At 38.8% G+C, this 26,727-nt stretch overlaps 2 protein-coding genes across 10 annotated transcripts; one reads left to right on the forward strand and one right to left on the reverse strand.

Annotated features, from left to right (window-relative positions):
• Positions 1 to 722: 722 nt before the first annotated feature.
• Positions 723 to 15,761, reverse strand: LOC132774603 (tRNA selenocysteine 1-associated protein 1-like). Of its 7 annotated transcripts, none has more exons than XM_060774846.2 (9): positions 15,678 to 15,761; positions 13,311 to 13,459; positions 9,901 to 9,967; positions 8,922 to 8,998; positions 6,671 to 6,847; positions 4,725 to 4,844; positions 3,324 to 3,705; positions 2,498 to 2,540; positions 723 to 1,102 (listed from the first exon to the last, which is right to left on the reverse strand). In XM_060774846.2, the coding sequence occupies exons 3-9, from the start codon at positions 9,910 to 9,912 to the stop codon at positions 966 to 968; spliced, it is 948 nt and encodes a 315-aa protein (XP_060630829.1). In that variant the 5' UTR covers positions 9,913 to 9,967; positions 13,311 to 13,459; positions 15,678 to 15,761; the 3' UTR covers positions 723 to 965. The 7 variants fall into 7 exon arrangements, with proteins under 7 accessions (XP_060630829.1, XP_060630826.1, XP_060630824.1 ...); XM_060774843.2 differs by lacking the exon at positions 8,922 to 8,998 and adding an exon at positions 8,705 to 8,826 and having other exon boundaries at positions 15,678 to 15,760; XM_060774841.2 differs by lacking the exon at positions 8,922 to 8,998 and adding an exon at positions 8,705 to 8,829 and having other exon boundaries at positions 15,678 to 15,760.
• Positions 15,762 to 15,804: 43 nt separating this feature from the next.
• Positions 15,805 to 26,076, forward strand: PAK1IP1 (PAK1 interacting protein 1). Of its 3 annotated transcripts, none has more exons than XM_060774838.2 (10): positions 15,805 to 16,023; positions 18,052 to 18,214; positions 19,210 to 19,330; positions 21,134 to 21,208; positions 22,589 to 22,641; positions 22,863 to 23,008; positions 23,093 to 23,190; positions 23,905 to 24,004; positions 25,658 to 25,766; positions 25,878 to 26,076. In XM_060774838.2, the coding sequence occupies exons 1-10, from the start codon at positions 15,961 to 15,963 to the stop codon at positions 26,018 to 26,020; spliced, it is 1,071 nt and encodes a 356-aa protein (XP_060630821.2). In that variant the 5' UTR covers positions 15,805 to 15,960; the 3' UTR covers positions 26,021 to 26,076. The 3 variants fall into 3 exon arrangements, with proteins under 3 accessions (XP_060630821.2, XP_060630820.2, XP_067323607.1); XM_060774837.2 differs by having other exon boundaries at positions 15,807 to 16,023; positions 25,658 to 25,784; XM_067467506.1 differs by lacking the exon at positions 15,805 to 16,023 and adding an exon at positions 16,299 to 16,379 and having other exon boundaries at positions 25,658 to 25,784.
• The last annotated feature ends 651 nt before the right edge of the window (positions 26,077 to 26,727 follow it).

The following is a 26,727-nucleotide window of genomic DNA, read 5'->3' on the forward strand; positions in this document are numbered from 1 at the left end:
TGACTAATTTTAATTATTTAAATATTTAATTAGTATGTATAAGAAATGCAGCAATCATAAGGTAGTAATATAATTATGTGCCTTCAAATCAACTTCCAACTTAAGGAGACCCTATTGAATTTTCTTGACAGAATTAATTCAGAGGTTTGCTATTCCAACTAAGAGAAAGATTTTTCCAGTGTCACTAAGTGAATTTCTGGGTGGGGATTTGAATCCTTGTCTATGAGGTTTCTAGTTGAACAATATTTGCATTTGTTTTCATATTTTACAAAATGGTGTGTACTATCTGTAATGCTGATTTTCTTTGATATACTTGAACAATATTTAATGGGTTAAATGGCCTGTGTTGGGTTAGGCTTCGACCGCAGTGCTCTTGCCAGAGTTTGTAGCTGTGTATGCTGACTAGTAAACCCACCCTCTGCTGTATTAGAGCCTTATCAGCACCTGAATTTCATAAAAAAGGAAAATAAGCCTGGTTAGCAAGCCTTGCAAATGCTGGTTTGTTATCAGCAAATGTTTTGTTTTCATGCATATTTTATATACCTCATGTAAAAAATGCCCAGAGCAAATGGGGTCCCGAGTGCAAAGGTTTAAGAAGCTCTGTACTTTCCCTAGCAATGGCCACTGAAATGACAGCACTATACCAGCAAGGGTCCAAACTCTTTTTTTTTAAAAGCTAGATCACATATAGTATGATAAAAAAATAACTTTCAAAAGGCATGTTTGCAGAAACAAATTTTATTATTTACATAAAGAAGTCTATATTTAGAGTAACTCTTTACATTTCTAGAATATTTACATGATTTCAAGATACTGAGTGATGAACAAAAATTACAAAGGCATCAAAGCATAGCAAAAAAAACAACACTGTGCTTTCAAACTCAGGATGTAAAGTAATGTAGAAGAAATGTCAATTTAGCACCTTGGTCGTAATAGTCATGCTATGATGTTAATATAAGACACTTTTAATAAGCAGTAGGAATCTCAGATGTGATGGTATCCAGAGGTTGCCAATGACAGCTCATAAGTGTGTCAAAGAGTTCTTCGCTTCGTACCATAAATTCTCTGTTCATTCTGTGAACATCTACATGGAGCTGTGGATCTGTTCAAGGAAACAAACAATCAGTGAACAAACAATTGGTGAAGCAATTGCACAAAAGGATGAGTAAGGTGAGAGCAAGTCTTGGAACATTAGTATCTGTCTCCTGCAAAGTTTCAAAGCAGACAAAACAAAACATAATGATTGAGAAATATTCATGCGTGCTGAAGACATTTTTATCCAAAGCAATTTTAACAAGTGTAATCTTCAGTAGATTCTTCTACCTCTTAATGCCTATTATATAATTTAAATTAAATCAGACTTTCTTTGACACTAGCAGTTTATATTTAAGCCATAAGGGCAGGCTCGAACACTTAAATCAGAAAAAATAAAACCACCAACAAACCAGTAGCCACCTTTACCAGATGATTTCTGTGGATCAATAGTTATTAAACTAAAGGGTTTTTTTAAATGTCAGGAGCGACTTGAGAAACTGCAAGTCGCTTCTGGTGTGAGAGAATTGGCCGTCTGCAAAGACGTTGCCCCGGGGATGCCCGGATGTTTTACCATCCTGTGGGAGGCTTCTGTCATGTCCCTGCGTGAGAAGCTGGAGCTGACAGATAGGAGCTCACCACATTCCCCAGATGAGAACTGCCGATTTTTCGGTCAGTTCTGCCTGCATGTTGTGCCACCGTGGGCTCCTAACTAAAGTTCTTGATGTGTATGTAACTGTAACGGTTGCTTGAGAAAAGTTTGAAATTAGCTGAAATGTGGCTAATGTCACATCAACTTGAGAACTGAAAACATGGTTTAAGGAAAAAAACATACATAACACATAGAAAATAAGATGAAACTTCAGAATTGAATATTTGTCACTTCCACAAACAAACCATTGTGTGCTTGTGTACTGGTTTATATACTCCATTAACTACACTATTTGGGAAATATTTTGTGGGTATATAAAGCATGCTGTAATTCTATTGTTAAAATTCTCTTTCCACTGCTGTGCCAAGTTACAATCTGATGAACAAGCCAATTAAGAAAGTTTTTTTTTTTTTTTTGGTTGTGTCAGGAGTGACTTGAGAAACTGCAAGTCACTTCTGGTGTGAGAGAATTGGCCGTCTGCAAGGATGTTGTCCAGGGGACACCCGGATGATTTGACATTTTTTATCATCCTTGTGGGAGGCTTCTCTCATGTCCCCGCATGAGGAGCTGGAGCTGATAGAGGGAGCTCATCCGCCTCTCCCTGGATTCAAACCTGCGACCTGTTGGTCTTCAGTCCTGCCGGCACAGGGGTTTAACCCACTGTGTCACCGGGGGCTCCTAATTAAGAAAGTGAAAGGTAAACATGGAAAAGCAACGTAGTAAAGATTTCTAGAGCCCACTAGTAATTGCAGAAATCCTTGAAAAAACAAGCTACCAGATATCACTTGAAAGTACCACTATTAACAAAATTACCTTCTGTTATAAGATCATCATTCATATACATCATTGAGGGATCCTAAAGGACAAAAACATGCATCATTTTCCAAAAATGAACAGTGGAAGCACATCTGCAAAAACGGTTACATTGATCCCTAGCTCAAATGACATACCCTTTTAAGGAAAGTCGCTTTCCACTACTGCAACTGAATACAATAAGACTGAGTTGGGTTCTCAATAGGCCACTGCATTTCAATAAAATGTATTCAAACACCATGTTTATGTGGAATTTTTAAGAATATGAGTGGGTTACACAGACGTCTCTCAAAGTCCTGCTGATGTTAATTTGTATTGCTTAATAAAACAACTACAATTCATAAAGACTAAAGCATTCTCAGTATAAAACTGTGTCATGATATCAGCAATAACTGTGGTCACTTAGCAGCAAGTCTAACTGGAATGGGGACTTATTGCAGAGTCAGTGTGGTGAAGGGTTGGAATGTTAGATTATGACTCTCTTGACCAGTGTTATTCCCCAATTGGCCATGGAAACCCACTGGGTGACTTTGGCTCCAGAAAATCCCATGATAGGACCACTTTAGAGACCATAAGTTGGAAATGATATGAAGTTATACAACAAAAATATGAATGAGCCCATCAAAATTATACAAATTCCTCAAGATCAGACTCAGATTTATAATCTGCCACCCATTCATTTAGTTTTAAAAGTGAAACAGGCTTTAAATTATTGCAGGTTTGTTTTGAAAAATAAAATACAGCAAAGAGACACATTTCTAAATCCATATTCTCGCCTACACAAAATTACACAAAAAACTAATTGTATGTTTATTTGTGCAAATACCTGATATACAGCTGCATTCATTGCTTGCTGCCCCATACTTCCAGTTTGCTGCATCCTTTCATAAGATGCATAGTTGTAGTTGTATTCACTGTATTCAGCAGGATAATCTCCATAGTCAGCATAATCTCCATATTCTGGGTAGTCAGAATACCGTTCACCAAAACGAGAACCAAAGCGCTCAGAAAAACGGTCACCAAAATGCTCAGGGTAGCGCTCAGAAAAACGGTCACCAAAACGTCCTCCTCGATCAAAACGTTCAGCACGTTCATAGCGATCAAAGCGTTCATTTCTGTCATAGTTATACTGACGGTAGTAGTTCTGATAATCCTGGTAATAGTCATTATAGCTATATGCCTGGTATCTCTGAAATTCTACTTTCAATCTAAAATGAAAATGGAAAGCCTTCTTAGAATTGATCAAATAATGAAATAAATTTAACAAGATATTAGTAATCTGTCAGGTGAGCAAAATAAAATGAAAATCCGTAATAATAATAATAATAATATTTATTTATACCCTGCCACTATCTCCCCAAGGGGGACTCTGAGTGGCTTACATGAGGCCAAGCCCAAACAACAAATTACAATAAAATAAAACCGAAAACGCAAACAATAATCAACAACATAATTACATAAAACATGTGAAAACATAGCAATATAAAATTACAATAAGTACAATCACAATGACATGTAATAGTTAAAAGAGAGACTGATTAAAAACTGATTAAAAACTCAGGCGAGATAAGGAAAAAAAAACCCAGATTATTTGCGGAGGAGGACTCATTATAGTGATGGTTGTGGAATCAAACTTTCCCATCCGGGGGGGGGGGGGCATGTACTCCAATGACAAAACGTTGAGGCTAAACACTAGTGTGAGGATGTAAACCTATTCATCAAAAGCACAGAATACATGTTATAAATAATATTACTGCAGTTTTGGATGACAACACTTAACTTTCATCTATTTGTATTTGTCCCCTGAATTTACCATTCTTTACTCCAAACATTGACTTCAGGACACAAAATAAAACCTGAACTAATATAAATTATCCCTTGTAGGGAAAACATTTAAAGGGAATTCAAGTGGACTTCAGTACTGTCATAATTATTTAAAAATAACAGTAACTATATCCTGAAACCATAAATGGAGCAAGAAAAATAGGTTGCTTGTGTAACATATGTTATAATGTATGTTATACATTGAGAATAAAAGCTATTAAAATGTATTCAACTAAACCAGTTTTTAAAGGAACTGAAAGTTGGGCTTTGCTCTTCAGCGATAAAAATGTTGCTTATTAGGAACCCCCCCTCCCCAAATATATGACAAAGTGGTCTCAGAGCATCAAATATAAGTGACAGTCATAATGAAAAAGCGATCTGTGGGAAGTTTATCATAAATTACCTTTTCGAAATTCCTAACGTCAGCCGGATTCGTTTTCCACCTAGACCAGGTGCATTCTGGCAATCTTGCAATCCTCTCATCATATCACCTTCATCAGAAAATCTGACAAATCCATAGCCCCTGAAGAGTTTTAACAGAAGGTATTCTAATTATGGAATTAAAGTATGGAATTAAAGTAGTGGTCTAACTCATTAAGTTCATCATTTGCATTCCTTGCTGCTCTGAAAAAGATATCTCTCTATCTCCAATATTCTCACTTGAAATAAAGTCCTTTAAATACCTCAAAAATCCACACTGCCATAAACTACTATTGTTTAACCTCTAACAATAGTATCATCACAACATACTCTAGGGCTTACTAAAACTAAAGTCCAATTCTGTCGCTTACAATAGCTGACTCAAAGAACTTTTCACTAGTTTCATCCAGTAAAATTTTAACAACACTGTAATAATTATTTGCGTAAATTAGAATTTTACCATTTTGTCTGTACACTTGATTCTGATAACTCAATCTCCCTTTCTTCACGATGTTCAACCATAAAAAAAAACCCCACTACCCTATTGACATGGCATGATATTTAGTACAAGGAGAAAGATTTACATTATCTGAAGAGAAACCAGAAGTGGATTTTTCACACCATCCTGACTGATAAAAGATATTTTTTCTAGAAATGCTTGCAACATTTCAAAGATTGACAACATTTATAAATGGACTTCTATTTGGTCAGTATCTTTAGAAATGTATGAGAAATTTGGCTATTTTTTTCTCCATCTGTGTTCTTATTTTTCTGCTTTTGTTATACTGGAATGCTATTGTATTTAACAGAGATCTCCTTTCAATGCAAATATAATGTTAAAAAATAATACATACATATGGCACAACTAGTGACTTTTTAAATTTTCTTAAGCTCCATTAACCCTTTTTGCAAGTAGAAAAGGTACATGGATTCCAACATCACCACTCCCAATTTTCCAGTGTTACGAGGGAAAACATCAGCAAGTGCTGCAACCATCTTCAAACGAATGCAAATGCAAAGCTCCATACAGTCAGAAGTCCTGCTTTATCATTGATTCTGATCTTATGGAACTCTCCTGCATTCAGTTGAATATCATTAGATATTTTGGAATACCCCTTGGTAACAAAAGGAGATTGGTAGTGAAGGGAGCATGGCTGGAGTATATATTCCTAATTATCACTACTCTTATAAAGAAGCCACGGTGGTGCAATGGGTTAAACTATTGTGCCGGCTGAACTGCTGACCTAAAGGTCGGCAATTTGAATCCGCGAGATGGGATGAGTTCCCATCTGTCAACCCCAGCTCTCCATGCAAAGACATAAGTGAAACCTCCCACAAGATGGCAACCCATCTGGGCGACCCCTGGCAACGTCTTAGTAGATGACTGATTCTTTCACACTAGAAGAGACTTGCAGTATGCTCTCAAGTCACTTCCGACATGATTTTAAAAACCCTAGATTAAAAAAACCCAGATACAGCATTAGGATTCCTGAGAACTAAGCTGGCCATCTCTATATATCCACAGTTTCTAAACGAAACATACTTGGAATGAGCAAAACCTATGTGTCGGATATAGCCCCCAGCAATTCCCATTTTCCTCTCACAAAATTTTATTGTCCTCAAAAGCTCCTTACGGGATATAGCCACATTCTGATCCACTTCGAGTTGGAAAGTTATCTCCTGGTCCTACACACAAATCTCTGGGGTTGCGATTAACCCAACAGCTACCCACCCCTTCTTGGTAACAATGCTCACCTCAGTCCTACCTCCCACTGGTTTTAAGAGATGGAATGTTTCACCCAGACCACTGCCTCCCTCCAATCAACAATTTAAAGGATGAACCCCTCAGTAAACAGTAAAGCAAAGATCAACCAAGCCATTGTCAGCATTGTGTCTTACAAGCAATATTTTACATACGTGATAAATTACCTGGAATAACCCAAGAGGTCTGTCGCCACTTTACAATCTATACATGATGGATACCGTTTGAAAAAGTAGTCAAAAAGCAAAAAATCATCCACTTCAGGAGTCAAATCACCTACAAATATTGCGAATTCTGGCCTGTAACTTTCTGCCCTAACAAATTCTTGCCGTGGAAATTCTGGTCTGAAAACAATGGAAAGAAAAAACATCAGTTTTCTTCTAGTGCAAACCTCAGAGCCCTGTATCCACTACATTACTTTCCACACTGGGTGTTACCCAAATACCTACCTAGACTTGATCCAGCCAATACTTGTTTGTCCTTGTCCATGGTGCATTCACTGGCACCATGCACAGAAGAAAGCAATGTTTCAGCAAGGCTCTTCTAACCACTTCTACTGAAAATCTACTTCAGATGGAACTGCCCAAGGGCTGCGGCCTCAGGACAAATTACCTTTACAGACTATTAAATTGATGCAACCTTGTTGGCAATTCATTAGCCAATGTTAACATAAACCCTAGTTTAAGTAGCTGGCCGTTTTTCTTATTCATCTATGTTTCCCAGTGATTCAAGACAGTCACACTGGAAGTGCTTAGTCCCGAATACTTCTGTCTATGAGAATGTTCAAGATTACTTCATTCACTACAATAATTATTTCACTGTCACCAAGACAACTGAAAAAGATACAACGACTTTTTAAATTGTTAATGTTATACTGTCTAGCCAATAACAACAGTGGTACACTATTAACCACATGCAGAAAAATAATTAAAACAGTTTATGTTGTTCATTTCAGATATATTGGTGGTTATATTCCTCCTATATTGAGTGAATTTACATCTTTATTCTATAAACAACATTGATGAGATGCAACTTCGTCATTCCAACTCTCTGCTTATGGGACACCTAGACTATGTGCAGAGAGCTCACATGAGAAATATCTTATTGGGCAGCAAAAAGCTGCACTGTTATGGTTGTTTCTTTCAGAATTATGAATCTAACACATTAATTGTTCTGTGTGCTCCCAATGTAGAAAGAAGCAAGGCAGGGAGATCATGAACCACACATTTCCATTTATGAGTTACATTAACTGAATATTCTCAAAATCCCATAATGTTAAGCATCCCAATTGCTATGTGCAAAGGAGAAGACAAGGGTCATATGTATTTTAATAAGTATCTTTAGTCCAGCAATGTTTACGACCCAGAATGCCAAAATATTCAAATACATCCTGTCTGTATTTCCCAAAAAGTCAAAAGAATAAAAATGAAGCATCAATTAGCTTCTGAATAACTATTCTGGCAAATAAGTATAAATGCAAATATTTAGCTAACCATGGTCAAAATTACAGTTTGCCTCCTATTAGGGACCTAATTGTGGAAATAAATTATGCCTGCAAACATCCTGCAGCCGCCTTGGTTTTAATTCCGTTCCTAACTGCGAAATGAATAAAACTTTTTTAGCATTAGCATTTTCCTTAGCTTTCTACCCATTGTGAACATTCATCATGCATCCTCCAAGATGAAGCTGATATAGTACTGAACAAAGCAGAACAATAAACATCACGGTAAAAAGGTTCCAATGGACACAGAACATCTTAAATTAGACTGTGAAGGGATAATCAGAAAACCTTTGGGGCAGCAGTAATCAACCCAACAGCGCAGAATGATCTTGAATAGTCAGGATGTCTATCATCAGATGGATCAGCCTTCATGCTTAAGAGAGTATTCTTGAAACAGACCAGGAACCGTTGCCTATTGAAGCCTTTCAAAATTGTTTTAATTCAAATTGTTTTAATTCAAATTGGCTTGCAACCAGCCTTTGAAAGTTACTAAATATATATGTATAGGTATTAAAAGCGCCACTATATGATTTCGTAGTTTATTCAGCTATGTGAGGTGCGTTTTTTATTCACAAAGCTTTACAAAAGATTCTGTGGTCAATCTAGTGTGTTGTTTTTATTAACTTCTCGCTACTTGATTTAGATACTATTGTAAGGACAAGAGCCATCTTTTTTCTTGTCAGTTTCAAGGTTTCTTCACCTGCTTGGAATACTAGTAAAATCTGGTCTTCCTGCTCTTGCTTTACTCTTTTTCTTCCGTTTTTTGTGGGGGGATCTCCACCACAGAGGCAGGCTTTCTGTTTGGGCCTTTCCCACTGTATCCTGCTAGAATGAAAAACAGTTATACAGTATTTCATCTCAATTACATGCCTCCCACCCTCTCCCGATCACCACCTCGGTGATTTCCCCATATTCACCTTTCCCTTGACAGAAGCCTGGGGTCCCATCTCTCCCTCCGCCTCCCATGAGGGAAAGCAGCCTCTGGGGAAAATGCCTGGCAAAAATAACAGAGCCAAAGGATTGTATGAAAAGCCATATTCCCCTGACTTTGTCAAGCTGGCTATAGGCGTGACCGCTTTTCACACCAACATTTTGACTCCCTTGGGTTCTTTCCATTTTTTTTCCAACAAAAAAAGTTAACCAATAAGAGGCTGGCCAAGCATGTATTTGTAAGGTTTGCCTTCAAATAGGACCCCGCTAGGATTCCTCTGAGACTCATTCGGATAAACTATAGCAAAGGAGGTCAAGTGAATGAGATCCAGAGTTACGTTAGCCATCCCACCTTTTAAAAATCTCAATTTAAAGGAAGATTTTGTCTCTTCCCTCAAACATTCTGTACTATCAGGTAGTAGCTCCTACCTGAAAACAATAATATTAGGAAAACTATAAAGCAGATCCAAGGGCCCAGCTTTCATACTAATGGCATGCAAGTGACAAAAATGTCACATTCAAAAGAAGGCAGCAGAGGCTGATAAATGAATAGGGAAAGCAAAGGAGAGCAGTAGCCAAGGCATGATGACAATATCCTTCACCTTTGGGAGGCATATTAATCATTTTCATTTACTTACATGGATGGCATCATTTGGCTTCTATTGCTCCAGAGAAGGCATCCTAAAGGATGTTATAGGAAAGTCCCACCACTGTGCAGAAGTGCAGAAAGCAAAGCTTCTTGTTCTGCCCCAAGCTGCTTCAGTTGGATTAATGATTCCACAGCAGGGGAGAACAATCTGTCAGAAATTGTTCTGAGGAAAGCCTGGGGGGTTAAGCCCCTCCCACCGCCAGCCCTCTCCCAGAAATATTAGGGTTATGTTTAACATCTGCCAACAGCTCTGCGTATGAATGTGGATTCCCCATAGGTGTTACAATTGCGGTTTCATTCCCATCAAGTGATCTTACCTGGCTAGCCATGGTTTAAAAAAGTCTTCACAAGAAAAGAATGTGTTGTAGTGGTTCTTCTGGTAGACTGTTTTTAAAAAAGAGAGAAAAGGTATGAACTCTGGGGGAAAATAATCAGCCAAAGACACAGCTATGTTTCAAGATTTTAAAGGGTGCCCCATTGAGAAGGGGGGAAACTGACTTTCTGCTGCTCTAGAGACCAGGGCACAAGGGAGCAATGGTTTCAAATGGCAGGGAAAGAGATTTGACTGAAAAGATTAGGAAGAACTTAATGGAGAGTGGCATAGGCTCCCTCGGGGTGTGGTGGAGTCTCCTTCTCTGGAGGCTTTTCCGCAGAGGCCGTGCTTTAATTGTGCCTTCTTGCAGGGCAGGGGTTTAAACTGGATGGCCCTTTGGGGTCTCTTCCAGCTCTAGGATTCTATATCAAGAGTAGGCAATATGGCGTCCAATTGATATACTTGTCTCTCCTGTCAACTATCTCATCCTGACAAAAGACCAACCTTTTGGGGAGCTAAACATTTCCAATCTTTCCTTCACTTTCTGCCTCCTAAATCAGTGGTTCTCAACCTGGGGTCCCCAGATGTTTTTGGCCTACAGCTCCCAGAAATCCCAGCCAGTTTATCAGCTGCTAGGATCTCTGGGAGTTGAAGGCCAAAAACATCTGGGGACCCCAGGTTGAGAACCACTGTCCTAAATAGAAGAGGAAGGGGAGGAAAGGGCAGGGAGGGGGCTTGGGGAGAACCTCCTCCCTCCCAGCCTGCCCACCCTGCTCCAGCCCACCCTGCGGCCCCCAAGTCAGAAAGTTTGTCCATGCTTGCCCGATAGCAATCCTCAAGTGAGTGTCCAAAAATGGAAGCATGTATATTGATCACATAAAACCCAGTTTCTAGCAGTTGTCATCTCTATTATAGCAAGTCTTCTTTAAAGGTAACAGATCTTCATTGCACATTTAAGATGAAGCCACCCTAACATGCATGTACTTTGGATTACAACAGGGATAGGCCAAAATGCATTGTTGCTAAGAACATACATTTTCCTTCTGAGTACAATGGAAACTGCAATTCAATGTATCTCAAAAGCCCAAGCTGAGGGAAAGGGGAGAGATGAGGTCCCGGTCCCTGGAAATGAGAAAGTCCCAGGGTGAGACTCTAGTACATCACTGCCCAGAATCCCACAGTAGCCTGACTCCACAGTCTTTTGTGAGAAAATATGAGAGGAAAACCCTTGTTTGCTGAAATTTGTTGTTAAAATAACAAATTTCCAACATCACAACAGTGATGCAATTGTACATTTCTATACTTAGTGCATGATTTTTATACTTAATTCACTCCTGTTGCTGCGTCATCTCTTATCCAACAACTACAGGCTATATCATTGGCTTGTTAGAGAAAAGGCCAGAATGGCAACACCCTGCCTAGATCAGATGCCATTATTCATTTTTAAATAACAGAAGGCCTGTTTAGCTGACTGGTTTAACTGTTCCACTATTCAGCATGTACAACAAAATAGAATTCTGATATAATACTGTGGTCTGTTTTAAATTGTCTATCTTTTATATTGTATTTTGCACATATAATATTGTTTGTTTTAATGCTTTGTGACTACATAATAAAGATTGGAATGCTATTTTGAAATATTTATTTTATTTATGTACCATATTTATACCCTGCCCTTCTCAACCCCAAAGGAAACTCAAGGCAGCTTTACATATAGGCAACTATTAAATACCTGAAAACAACATACAATTAAATTAAACATTTAAATTAAAATAAGAAAGAATACACATTAAAACAATTTAAAACTTTACATAATACATAGCATTATTATATTTATCTTTATATTTATCTATACCATGCTTTATCTCCCCCGAAAGGGGACTCAAAGTTGTACCAGTTTGAAAGTTGCCGCTAATCTTTTTTATTAAAGGGTCTACCCCTAGAAGCTATGTGGGAGAGAAGGGGAAAGAAACAGGTAGAGAAGTACACAGACATTGCATAGCTCTTTGGATATGCTAATATTTAGTACATAAACTCCTATTTCAAACTTGAGGGACATTTTGTTCTTAAAATGTACTGTAAGTGTAGAGAACTGCACACTAGTAAGAATTCATGTCTTAAGTATTCACAAGTATTTCAGAAGTAGAAATAATACTTTCCAAACAAGTACTAAATATATTTGAATATAAACATTCCATCTAATTTTATTGAAATGTTCTAATCAAATTCATTCTTACTATATCTAACTAGAGGGGAAAACTAATAGATTTATGCAGAAAATAAATTTAACATGATACATTCCTCTCTATTTCAAATACAAATCAAATGTGCTGCATTATTATAAATTTTCAAAACAGAATGTCTCTCAGTTGTGACAATGCCTGAAATCTCAGAACATGCATTCAACTCAATTTATTCTTCCCCTCTTTTTAACTACCAAAATGTTCAAGACTAAATTTAATCTGAAATAGACACACCAGAATTAACAAGAGTCTGGCAAGCAATGCCTAAGGCCCACTATACATTGAGTTAGCTCCCCTGATTCTATGGGCTACTCTAACTAGAACTTAGCAATTACATTTAGTCCTCCATGTTGCTTGGGGTGTTAAATTAGAAGAACATAATCATTATTCTGCACAGCATTTTCCTTCCATGCATATATGAGCACACATTTTAATAAAATGCTGTAATAGAACCCTGGAAGTAACTTGAAATGGAGAACAAGTGTTACAATAGCACATCTTAGCTGAAAGATTCATAACAATACAAATAACTAAGGTTACAATCAGCAGACTCTCCAGTATCACCTAAATGTTTTGAGCAATAGCAGTGAAGCTATATTGGATAATTGTTTATCTTGAATAAACCCATGTGCCAAATCACTGGCAAAAATTGGTAACTGTTGCTGGAATGGATGTAGACTGTAGTATAAAAGATATACCTATGCATGGGAAGGCCAACTTGCACACTATCACTACTGCTCACAGCTTTCAATCCAAGTGTTTGGCTTCTGTAAATCATTATCTTACTACTAATTAAGAGGATAATTTATTTTTAAAACTGCAGATAACCCTACTGTATTAGATCAAAGATCAATTCATTCACCATCATACCTCTAAGAGGCAAAGTAGATGAAAATGGCATGTCTGCAAGCAGCTCATAAAGCACTGCCTTAGTGCATCTTTCCAGCAGCATGTGTTTGGCTGCACTGTGGCTTCAAACATACAGATTCTAAATTAAATAATATGATTTTAAATACTGGTTCAGTAGTTATCTGTATAGATTAACAATCCTGATATGTACATGGATACTGTTCCACTTGCAAGACACATACTAAGAGAACAAAGACAGTTTGCTCTGCAATTAATTCTTCAGATTTAATAACTGAAATTTAATGTTTCCTAATGAACTTACCTGTAAGTATCTATTATAGAAACTGCCAGATAAAAAGAACTGTGGATAGAGAGGATGGCAAGTATTTGTAGATGTGATCCAATATATTCCAAAATCCCAATAATTTACGCTGAAATATTTTTAGTATTTTCTTCCTTGAGATAACTTCACTGTAGTAAAAACAAATGAAATAAAATAGCGTTTTACAGCCATACATTTATAACACAAAGAGAACAAATAAAGAACGAATTATTAAAACACTGTGTACAAAATTACCATACCGTCATGCTATCTGTATGAAACACATATGAAACATAAATGAATTTCATGTTTAGAATGAGCTCTATGTCATTACGTATAAGCAATGTACACAAACTCCATTTCATGCACAAAAATATTAAAAATGAATAATATTGTGTATAAAGTTAACTTCAGGAGATGTATATGACTGGTATATGGATGTCAAATTTAGAACTGCGTCTCATCTCATAGGGGACACACTTTTAATGCACAACATTATTAAAATTAAAAATATTAGGTATAAAATTAACTTTGGTCTATGCATACAAAGTGTACAAGCATTCCCCAAGATTCTGTAGGACTGTTCTTAAGCTGAATTTGTATGTAAGTCTGATCAGCTGCTTTTTTTGAGTGTAAGAGCAGCCAAAAATATGTATATTTTAGCTTTGGATAGCAGAGGGAAGGGTTAACACTCCTGTGAGGTTTGTTTTGCTGTCTGTGCTATTTGGCTGACTGCATCCCTTTGTACAAACCTGCCCCAGGCCAGAGATTTTCAAGAGAGGCTCTTCTCTTGGTGCCACCTCCACCTCAGTGGGTGGGAACGGCAGAGCGGGCTTTCTCTCTCGGTGACTGCCCCTCGACTCTGGAACTCCCTTCTTTCCAGGGAAGCCAAACTCCCCCCCCCCCCCCCCCGTCCTGCTGGTAGCAGGCTAAAAATCTTTACATTCACAAACAGGCTTTTAAAGATGATAGTGTTTAAGATCTAGTCAGGGGGTGCTGTGGTTTTTAACTTTGATTTTGTTTTTTATAGTTTTTAACGGGGATTTTTCAATACAGCTGGATGGCTTGAGTATTGTCATCCAGCTTTGCTGCCTGCTCAGCCCTAGGCTTACCCACAAGGAGACCTGCAGTCACACCCTCATTCCAGCTGACCCAGCAGCCTCCAAGGAGAGCATAAAAGGTCTGACCTAGAGGCCTGGAAGCGCTTTGTTGGGCTCTGCTGCAAGAGGGACCCTGGGGCCTGCTCAGCCCTGGGCTTACCCACCCTCATTCCAGCCAGCTGACCCAGCAGGGAGAGAACATGGGCCCCGCAACCTCGCTGAGCTGCTACTTTAATGGCTGCGCCACCCATTGCCTGGCTGTCGGAATACCTGCGCCGGGTGCCTCCATAGCCACGCTGCCCATCATTTGGACATTGGAACACCTGTGCGGGTGCTTGATTTTGGGGTTCCCCTGCCTCTCCTGTTGCTTCAGACCACATTTTCCATCAGCCCATTTTGGTTGGGATTCAGTGTTTACTTTTAAGCTCTTTTTTTGTATTTCTATTTGAATTATTCTATATTTACTTTTAAGCTTTTTTATTGTATTTCTATTTGGATTACTTTTAAGCTTATTGTTATTGTTTTAATGTTTATTGCTTTGCTTTATGAGTTTATTTATTGCTGTATTTGTTATGCTGTTGTTTTATTGATGTGTACTGACACGACAAATAAATAAATTGTGTTGGGCCTTTGCCTCTTGTAAGCCGCACCGAGTCCTTCGGGAGATGTTAGCGGGATATAAATAAAGTTAATAAATAAAGTATTGTATTTATATTCGAATTATTATCTCATGTTTGTTATTGTATGTTTAAATTGATATGTTAATTGTTTAAATTCATATGTTATGTTTATTATTATATGTGTAATGCGGCATTGTATGCCATGGATTGTAAGCCACCCTGAGTCCCCTATTGCGGTGAGAAGGGTGGGGTATAAATGTAGTATAATAATAATAATAATAATACGAGTTGTTTGCAAGTCGGATGTTTGTAACTCTGGAAAGCTAACTGGGTTTCCGGTCTAGAGCTGGGCCCCATTCTACTCTGGTCCCTATGCATTTTCGGGTAGGCTGTTCTGAAGATGTCTGCTCCGCCTTCTGTTCGGAAGATAACAAGGTAACAACCCTTCGCTGAGCCCTCCCTGGCCTGACACGCGGGAGGCAGCAAGGGCGCGGGGCCTCCTTGAGGGGGAGGGAAGAGGAAGGGGAGAGGCGGACTGCGGGCCAGGAACAGGGCGAGGAGAGGCCAGCCCCCCATGTGGTGGCGTCCCCTCGGCAGAAGGAGCCCCTTCCCGCCCCTCCATCCGCCCCAACGGCACGGATACTAACGTCACCGGCCTTCCCGAGCGCCGCCATCACGACTCGCAAGGTTCCAAGGCGCCGCCCCTCCCTCCTTCCTTCCTTCCAAGCACTTCCGGCGCAGGCTGCCCGGCGAGCGCCTGCTCACTTCGCCTAGGACCACTTCCTCCCTCTCTGTGTCCTTCACCGCGGCCTCTGAATAGGAAGAGGCTCTCCTCAAAATCTTTCAGATTCCTGATCAGGCAGTGAAGTAGAAGGCCCTAAGCAAGGCCGAGAGGGAGGGACTGCGCATGTGCGGGGCGCCGCTGCAGGAATGGAGCTGTTGGGCGGTTGCTACGAACAGGTCCTATTCGGATTCGCGGTGCGGCCAGGCGAGGTGAGGAAAGAAAGAAAGAAGGAAGAGGGGCGGGGTGTCGTAAACGAGGGGAAGGAGGGAGAGGCGACGGGCCACGCGGGCCCCTACTCACCGCGAGGGCCCTGCTGGGTCGCGTGGCGCCGGCGTGCGCGAGGCGGAGGAAGCAGCAGCAGCAGCGTGGTTGGTCGCCTTCCCTCCCAGAAGCCTCTGCGGCGCTTCCCGCGCGAAGGCCCGCCCTGCAGTTTCCGGGTCCTGCTGATGGGAGGCCTGGAAGGGTTGGGGGGGGGGGGGGGCTCTACACTGTAAATGAATGCAGTTTGGGACCTCTTTCGCCGTCCTGGCACAGTGTTGTGGAAATCCTGACATTTTTTTTGGAGGTACTAGCACTCTAAAGCTAAAGGCCTTGTCAAACTCCTCAGTACAATTTATGTATTTACCTTGTCAGAAGCAAATTGAGAATACGGTTCTCTATATAAATAAAAACCACTGGACGAATTGACACCAAATTTGGACACAAGACACCCATCAGGCCAACAAGTGACCATCAGTTATAAAAACACAGCAGAAGGGACTCAGACAAAAAACAAAAAGTATACTACATTGCAAAACCACATAGATACACACAAACACACATATATACACACATATATGCATATATACACACAAAACACATCAAAAAGGAGAAGGAAGGAAGGAGAGAAGGACTAAAAAAATGAAAGAGGGAAGGAAGGAGAGAAGGAACGAAAGAGAAAAAGGGTGGGAAGGAAGGATGGAACCAAAGAGCAAAGGAAGCAAGAAAATAAACAAGTAGAGAAGAAGGAAAAGAAAAAGAAGGAAAAGAAAAAGAGGGAAGGAAGGAAGGGGAAAAAGAAAGGAGGAGAGAAAGAGGGAGGGAAGATTTACCACAGCAACATGTGGCAGGTACAGCTAGTCACTCATAAAAGCACTGGAAAACACAGGAAAGAATTTTAAAAGCCCAAAAGATGCTACAGCACATGCACAAACATGACTCCCTCTGGCAAACAAAACACAGTAGTGTACCTTGACACTCTCTTCTGGACTACAGCTCTCAGAGGAAGGAAAGAAAGGGGGAGGGAGGGAAGGAAGGAGAGAAGGAAAGAAAAAAAAGGAAGGAGGGAGGGAAGGTTGCCTACAGCACTGTGTGGCAGGTACAGCTAGTCTATATAAATAAAAATGTAATGTTTGTTTATGGGATTAACATAACTCAAAAATCACTGGTCAAATTGACACCAAATTTGGACACAATACACCTCTCAGGCCAACGAGTGACCATCACTCATAACAACACTGGAAAACACAGAAGAGACTTAAAAAGCCAAAAAATAAAAAATACAGTACTGTAATTGGACAGTGCTGATTCAGAGACAGATTTTTAAAAGTAAGATACAACTTTGTTATCATTGTATGGGTTATGAATTGGAGTCAGTGTGGGCCTTTCGTCAGAGTCTATTAGCATTAGATGCCTATTCTTAGCTTTTTAGAGATTCCCTTTCTCCACTACAGTGCTTCCCATCCTTTGGGTGGCTTTTCCAGGGCTGAAGGCCTGTGGTGTCAAATCCAACCGTCTCCTGCCATACAGGAAAATACAATCAAAGCACTCACAACAGATAGCCATCCAGCCTCTGTTGAAAAACCTCCAGAGAAGGAGACTCCACCAGATTTGTTTCCAATGGACAGTAATTTCCTTGTATATGAAGCATTTTGATAAAAATAAGAGTAGGAAAACATTTACAATTTACAGTTGGCTAGATTTTCTTTTGTACTTGATGCCCATAGTGTTAATCATAGCCGAATCCCACTGAGAATCATTACAGTTATGATTGTAAAGCCCATTGCTTTCATAGGATGTCCGTAATTATTACTTTAGCTGGATCAAAAGATATAACAAAGTATTAACTGTGGTGTGTGTGTTTCGATTGTGTTTTAAATATTGGGCCATTAGAATGTCATATAAAAATTAGAAAAAAAACCCCCACTTTTTCAGACAAAATTTTCCAAATATTGATTCATTTTATATTTTGTTTTCAGAAGTGGGAAGCTGTTCCCGATTTCACCCACCATGCCCACAGTGCTTCATTGTCAGCGCTGGCTACTAATGATAGATATGTAGTCACTGGCAGCAAGGATGAAACCATGCAAATCTATGATATGAAAAAGAAGGTAGAACATGGTGCACTGATGCAGCACAATGGTAAGACAACCTGCCCTTGTATTCTGCATGTGACGGAAGCCAGATGTGTATTAGTAAATGATGCTTTTCAACAGGGTGTACCCTATATATTTATGTAGAAATCTAAATTAACTTAGAAAAACAACCTGCAAAACCTGAACTGACCTCCAGAAATCAGTGGGATTACTGTACTTCATTTCTTATCCAAAAAAGGAGCCATCCCTTTCTCTGATTAGAATAGTAAAAGATAAAAACTTTGTCCATCCCTGGAGAACCTAGAAAAAAGTGATCCTGTCTGCTTTTTCTACTGGGATACCTCTTTTGGCTTTTTTGAATGCTGGGCTGGAAAATGACAGTTGGCCGCCTAACCTGGTGTCGGTGCTTTCTTCTCTCTGTGTAATGGCCCTTGAGTTCTCCATGGGTCATATTGAGATTTATAATTGTGGCCCCAAAACTTGCCATCAACTTATACATGAATGTACATGGTATGTACAGAGATACTTGAAAAAGGTTTACAAATAGAGTCTTTGCATTTATGGAAAAAGTCCTTGCTTACATGGAAATAGCATGGAGATGTAGTGATAATATAGTGTGAAAATCTCCAGTAACTTATTTGCCAAGAGGAATATCTTCTATGCCTGGGAAACCAGCTGTAGTGGAGTACTATGTATAACCTGAGCTGCATGTGGAACACTGATTCATCACATATTATTTAGGATATGATTTAAGTTACTTCAGGTGAAATTTCCACTTCCAAGTAACATGAACAGTGATAAAATGTGTTTCCATGGACTTAAATGTTACATAAATTGTACATCGTGTTAGAAAGTTACTCAAATGAACAGGAATTATTTTATATATCAAATAATGTCTTCCATTAACTGCTTAGTTACAGTACGTGTGCAGATTTGCAAAGTAGAAACACATGCTTAAAAGTAAGTAGGCTATTCTACTTTATAATAGATGCCTTACATTAAATTAGATTATTAAACCAAACCATTTGCATTGGTCTTCAGGCACTGTAACTTGCTTGGAATTCTATGGAAATTCTCACCTACTGAGTGGAGCTGAAGATGGCTTTATGTGTGTTTGGAACACAAAAAGATGGGAATGTTTGAAATCCATTAAAGCTCACAAGTAAGTATTTGCAGACATTATCTCCCTTTCTCCCCATTTTAGATATCTTGTGGTTTGGATCCAAAGTTGTCCAAGTTGAATTCTGATTGTGCAGTCAGTTTTCTGCTCATTCCTTCACACTCATTCTCAAATATGGGTTGAAATAATCCAGAGACCATATTGAATGGAGTGTTATATGATGCAGAAAGCTGTGGTGGGTCAAAGTTAGGGTGGGAGTACAAATGCCACATTGCATACTGCTCCTAAAAAACAACTCTTTTTGTTATTCGGCATTGTTAATTTTTTCTCAGCAAAAGAATTACAAAATGTGGGCCTAGTAAGTCTCTTTGAGGAGGGCACCCATAGCTGGTGCTATCAGTAAGAAAGCATTCTCTGTACTATTACTCCTTTTGGTTGGCATGTCCCAAGCTGCTTAGGAAAAGTTAATACTAGTAATCTGTATTAAATAGTCCAATTAGTCCAACGCTCGGCAGCCATGATACTAACGGGAGCGGAGCGCAGGGAGCATACAACTCCTCTGCTGCACCAGCTCCACTGGCTGCCGATCTGCTACCGGGCTCAATTCAAAGTGCTGGCGTTGGCCTTTAAAGCCCTAAACGGTTCTGGCCCAACTTACCTATCCGAACGTATCTCGGCCTATCAGCCCGCCAGGACCCTTAGATCTTCTGGGGAGGCCCTGCTTTCTATCCCGCCTGCTTCACAGGTGCGGCTGGCGGGTACGAGAGACAGGGCCTTTTCTGTGGTGGCCCCGCGGCTATGGAACGCCCTGCCCTTGGAGGTAAGATCAGCCCCCTCATTGATGGTATTCTGAAGAAGATTGAAGACCTGGATGTTCAAGCAGGCATTCGGCTAACTCAGTGCAATGAATGGTAATTGACTAAAGGATTGGGAATATGGACGACGAGCTGGATTACGTTTTTAGTTAGGAGTTGAACTGGATTGGTATTGATGTATGAATTGTGTATGATGTTTTTTATGCTTTTAAACTGTATACTGATGATTGTTATATTATGTTGTAAACCGCGTTGAGTCGCCGGCTAGGCTGAGAAACGGCGGTATACAAATATAGCAAATAAATAAATAAATAAAGATATGGACTAGAATTCAGTGAACCACATGAACTACTTCTGTAATGTGTTCACATTTTCCAGTGTTTGGTAACAACTCTGTAGCCCTGTTTGAGACTAACTGGAGCTTCAGCATCAATTTCAGAGACATGTAGAACTATATGCGAGAGTTTATCATAACTTGAAGAACTGTAGCTAGACTACTGCAAATCTGGTTTATCAGGTAAAGTTGATAAACAGAACACTGAAGATGTGTCGTTGAATGTTTTCATGGTTGGAAACACTGGGTTGCTGTGAGTTTTTCGGGCTGTATGGCCATGTTCCAGTAGCATTCTCTCCTGACATTCCACCTGCATTTTTGGCTAGCATCTACAGAGGTCAGACCTCTGAAGATGCTGACCACAGATGCAGGCAAAACGTCAGGAGAGGCTACTGGAACATGGCCATACAGCACAAAAAACTCACAGCAACCCAGAACACTGAAGTATTGTACTTCTAGTAACTATGTTGAATCGATGAGTTCATGGTGATCCTCTTTAAAAGAATCTCTTATTCCCATTAGCAGGTCTCTTTGTGGGATATCATATGTTTGAAGAAGCTATATTCCAATCTCTGATTGACATTTTTTTCAGAATTTTCAGTAAAATAGGTTCTGGAGAAAGATTTGAGATACCAGATTACAAATGATCAAAATGGGAATTATTAATCATGTGTGTTACTTATTCTTTTTAATTAGGGGGCATGTAACATCCCTTTCTATACATCCATCGGGAAAGTTGGCTTTGTCAGTAGGTACAGACAAGACATTAAGGTAAGTCCACAATCCTCAGAAAGCTTTTACATTTTTATTTTCTAAAACAGAAAAGTAGCCATGTTGCTTTACTGCAGCATGCAGAGAATCATAAAGATTTATAGAAGTGCATGTATTGGAATCCCAAATTAATGGGTTTAACAGAAATATTGCCTTATTATTTATCGGTTTTTTTCAATGGGCCTGTTCCTTAGTTTGAGCTGGCAATTTGATTTAAGCCCAATACATCTGCTATTGCATCAGCTTTTTGAGCAGTTTTTTTATTTGGTGAATTCATTAAACTTTAAGGTGCCACAAGATTTTTGTTCAGCCCTTTTGTTTGAAGAGCAAGCTCCTTGCTTTGACATTCTCTTGCATATTTCGCAGTATATTTTAAGAATGTTTTCAATATACAGTAATGTAAGTTCACCAGAATATTCATACGCCTTGTTAGAATGCACACATGCCAAAAAGGATGCACATGTCCCAGACTCCATTTGGGGTTTTTTAATATTCAGCAAGGAAAAGGTCTCTGTAATCTATGTAGGAAGTTAATTACTGCTCCTAGAAATATTGAAGACATTACCACTTTCCTTCAGAAATTGTTGAAGCCCATATTCATACTTCAACTGTTGTATGTACAAAGGTAATTTGGACATTGTCATTTGTTATGAGGAAATGCTGTGCTGAGTAATTTTTTTGCAAGTGTTAAAAAGAATGAACAAGTAGTTTTTATCCTTCAATTGTTACCAGTTTGGTGTCCTCAGGATGTTTTGGACTGCATTTCCCATCTATCTCTGCCTGTAAAGTTAAGGGATGACATCTAAAATATGTGGAGGGTATCAAGGTTGGGAAAGCTGTTCTATTGCATTGCAACCAGTTATTGTTTCCTTCTACTCCATTTTTCTTTTATCATTAAAAAAAAGGAAAGGAAAATGCAATCAAGAACAACAACAAAAATTGTGGTGGTGGCATAATCCACTTGATTTAAACCTCAGTTTGCCAGTTGGAAAGCAAATATCTTCTGCTAGGTTTACATATTTTCTAGAGAGCTGGAGTCTCTTTAAACAGCTAATGACCCTACATTCAGTTTACCTGAAACTTTTTAAGTTTCTTTTCCTCTCTCTGTTTTCTTCCCATATAGCAGTGGTTCTCAACCTGTGGGTCCCCAGGTGTTTTGGCCTACAACTCCCAGTAATCCCAGCCAGTTTACCAGCTGTTAGGATTTCTAGGAGTTGAAGGCCAAAACATTGGGGGACCCACTGGTTGTGAACTCTGATTGAGAAGAAGGGCCAGCAAGGAGTAATTAGCTTCTCATCTATCTATATTCTTGTAGACTCTACACATCTGATCTTTTTGTAACAGAAATATCAAAAATAATATTCATTGTTGTTTTTCCAGAACGTGGAACCTTGTAGAAGGAAGATCTGCATTCATAAAAAATCTAAAACAAAGTGAGTGCGTTCCCTTCGCTGTGCATTGTTGATGTGTTCTGCATTATAGAAATAGCTGTGTCCTTCTAAAGGTTATTATAGCTTTGAGCCATTATTGTTTATTGTTTATTTATTATGTTTATTGAGCCATTATTATTATTGTTCTGCAGGAAGTTATTTTTTTTACTGTATTTGAATTATTTCTCCAACAATATTTTTTTCATTTATTCCTCTCAATTTAGATGCACATCTTGTTAAATGGTCACCCAATGGTGAGCTATATCTAGTCGTTATAGCAAACAAAGTGGACATCTACAAGCTTGCAACTGCTTCGATCTCTGGCACCATTGTTACGGAAAAGAGAATATCTTCTGTCAAATTTCTTACAGTAAGTAGGAAAAGTGATCTTAGGATAGCTAATGTATTTTAACTATTTCCAGTCTCACCTACTTTTAAAATTATTTTCTTTAAGGACCGCATACTTGCCATTGCAGGAGATGATGAATTTGTACGGTTATTTGACTGTGAATCCCAAAAGTGTCTTTGTGAATTTAAAGCTCATGAAAACAGGTATTTTCTGTTTTTCACATAATAGGATATTTTGCATGTTTTAGTTTAACTTATGTACAGTTTTTAAAGTAATTTTAATTTATTATCCTTTGGGTTTTGTTCCATGAAGGGGTATATGTTTTCATTGCAAAGATAACCTGGTTCAGTAATTTATTCAATTTCCTAGAAGTAAGCATCTGTTTAACTTTCCTTTTGAAGACAGCAGCATTGTCAGCTGTTAACTTTGGACCTATTGTGTTAATTGATATTTTAAAATATATTATTAAAATATATATTATTAATCCACTGAGCTGCTGAACTTGCTGACCAAAAGGTCAGCGGTTCAAATCCAGGGAGTGGGTGAGCTCCTGCTGTTAGCCCCAGCTCCTGCCAACCTAGCAGTTCAAAAACATCAAAATATGAGTAGAGCAATAAGTACTGCTTTGGCGGGAAGGTAACAGCACTCTGTGCAGTCATGCTAGCCACATGTCCTTGAAGGTGTCTATGGACAATGCCGGCTCTTCAGCTTACCAATGGAGATGAGTACCACCCCCCAGGGTTGGACACGACTGGACTTAATGTCAAGGGGAAACCTTATATATTGTATATAAATTTAGGTTTGTTTCAACATAGTTGTTTATATCATGCCACAGTCTATTGAATATTAACTGTTTTCTAAACATTTGCTTGTTTAATTATTGTTGATTTTATATCAATGGGTTTTTTTTTTCATAGAGTAAAAGAAATCAGCAGTTTTGAAAGGGAAGCTGTTTGTGTACTGGTGACTGCATCAAGTGATGGCTACATTAAAATGTGGAGCCTTGATCTTGACCAGGTTTGTATTTTGCATAGTTAATGGAAAGGATATATAGTTAATGGAAAGGATATATTGAAGAGCTAGAATTCTGCTAGTATTTGTGCAACTTGTACTAGAATAGCCTATTTCTGTAATTTTAAGACTGCAGTATTACATAAAACTCACTGGTTGACCATGTTGTGTGTGAAACTTATTTTGGTGTTAATATGGAAAACACTGGTGTGATTAAACTGTTGTTGTGTTCTGTCCTATTGTGATCTTTATTTTTTTAAAAACATAGTTTTTATTATTGATTTCATAGGATATTAATTTAAAAGTATCTGTTTATTAAATGATTTTTATTGAATATGAATTTTACATTGTATTTTGTTCTCCACAGTTTTAAATCATTTTTTAAAATGCAGATTCTGTGAAAACAGAATCTTCTTTTTTTGTATGGAAGAAAATTGATAACAGTATTAAAAAATTCTAAAATTGCAACAGCAAAAACAGCAGGGAGAAAAACAGGCAGGGACATCTAATCACCCTTCAAGAAGAGTTTGCTCCAGGCACAGTCAGCCCATTGTATGCTAATCAAGGTGGTCAGTTGAAAGATTCACACCCAACCCAACTTACAAAAGCCTTTTGTCTCACCCTGGTCATTCCACAGATATATAACCCCCTTTTTTCCCAGCTCCAGCAGACCTCACCTCTGAGGAAGCTTGCCATAGATGCAGGCGAAACGTCAGGAGAAATGCCTCTAGAACATGGCCATATAGCCCGAAAAAACCCACAAGAACCAAATTGATAACAGTTTGATCAAGTGATATGAACCAAATTGGTAGCCTTTCCCACTGTGCTATTCACCATGTACAAGCGATTTGTGAACCACTTCCATCGACTCAGAACTCAGGCCTCACGAGAATTTGTTGTTCAAAAGGTAGAAGCCTTCCATTTGACCCATCTTTGTATCCCCTGGTGGCGCAGCAGGTTAAACTGCTGAGCTGCTGAACTTGCTTACCCAAAGGTCGGCGGTTTGAATCCAGGGAATAGGGTGAGCTCCCACTGTTAGCCCGAGCTTCTGCCAATGTAGCAGTTTGAAAACATGCAAATGTTTACTGCTTTGGTGGAAAGGTAACAGTGCTCTGTGCAGTCATGCTGGCCACATGTCCTTGGAGGTATCTATGGACAACACCAGTTCTCTTAGAAATGGAGATTAGCACCACCCTCCAGAGTCAGACATGACTAGACTTCACGTCAGGGGAAACCTTTACCTTTACTATGCATTCTATCCACAGAATTGGATCTAAATGGATTCCCTTTAAGTATGCAAGTATGCATTAGTTTCTTGAGATATAGGGTTGGATCAAACCTGAGTGTTACTCAGATGACCCATCAAAATCAGTTAGTCATGAAATCTTTTTCATGCTAAAGTCTCACTGGGGTTGAAGTGTAAATAACTTAGTCCCCTTCTAAATTGCCATATAAAATCCAGATTATCATCTTTGAACTGGATTATATGGCAGTGTAGACTTATATAATCCAGTTCAAAGTAAACCATGTGGATTTTCCACTAATCTGGATTATATGGCAGTGTAGAAGGGGCCTTGGTGTGGTATAGATTTGCTTGGCTGCTACAAATTGTAACGTTATCACTGGAATTCACATGCATTCATTGCTTATTCTTTTCAGATGAAGAATGCCCCATCACTCTTATGTGAAGTTAATACTAAGGCTAGGCTTACCTGCCTAGCAGTGTGGCTCAAAAGAGATCCAGAAGCAAAACAGACTTCTAATGAAGGTACAACGTCCTCTCAAGGTACCCTGAGACTTTTTAGCATTTTCTTACATTGGCTGCATGTTAAAGATCTTACTAGATATTTAAATGTAACTGTTGATTTTTCTTTTCTAGTTCATGAAGTGGAACCGCCATTGATTAAGAGGAAAGGAATTTCTGGTCAGCCATCAGAGGAAGAAAGCCAGGAGATCCCCGTGAAACGAAAAGTTCCAGATAAGAATCAAAAGAAGAAGAAAAAGTCACAAAGATTAAAATGAAAACGTACTTTGTTATAATTTGCAGTACTGAATTTGTAATAAATAATCAGAAGTTAGTTTCACTTCCTTTCTAAGGCAGTCTCCCAACTTAAATGCAATATATTGTTGGTCCGTTTATAACAGCCCATTCTATGAATATTTATATAAAGTAGCCATTTTGTTGGAACTGTAACTGTTCTCAGATGTTGGCTGGGGGCCTTAAAAATCCTATTTCAGTAGGATTTACATCTGCTTGGAAACTGGTAACAAACTCTGCAGTTTGTTATATATAATGGGATTGTAAAGTTTATTTTCATATTTCTAATATCCATTATGCTTTTGGAAATGTCATGAGATACAGAAAACTACTTAGCAACATTTTCAGAGTTATTGATTTCATTCTGGCAAGTTTGTCTTCTTTAGCACTATTTGTTGCTCTTCGGAACAAAACTTTCCCATTTGATTTTAATGTGTTGGATTAAATAAAAGCTCCATATATTTTTGGATGCATGCTCGGAACACATCTCTCGCTGTGCCGGTATGTTTGCTTCAGCAAAGAGCAAAGTTATTTATTCAAATTCTCAATAAAGTAGATCTCTTTCCCAAATTGGGATGCACAATCAACTATGTAGCAACATTTGAAAAATTTTCTGTTCCTGATTTAAAAGTGTTATTTCCTGTTTAATTAAAAGTGTTGTACTTACTTTGTAAGAAGCTGAAACTTGGTT

Source organism: Anolis sagrei, chromosome 4 (genome assembly GCF_037176765.1).
Source record: "Anolis sagrei isolate rAnoSag1 chromosome 4, rAnoSag1.mat, whole genome shotgun sequence".
Classification (NCBI taxonomy): domain Eukaryota; kingdom Metazoa; phylum Chordata; class Lepidosauria; order Squamata; family Dactyloidae; genus Anolis; species Anolis sagrei.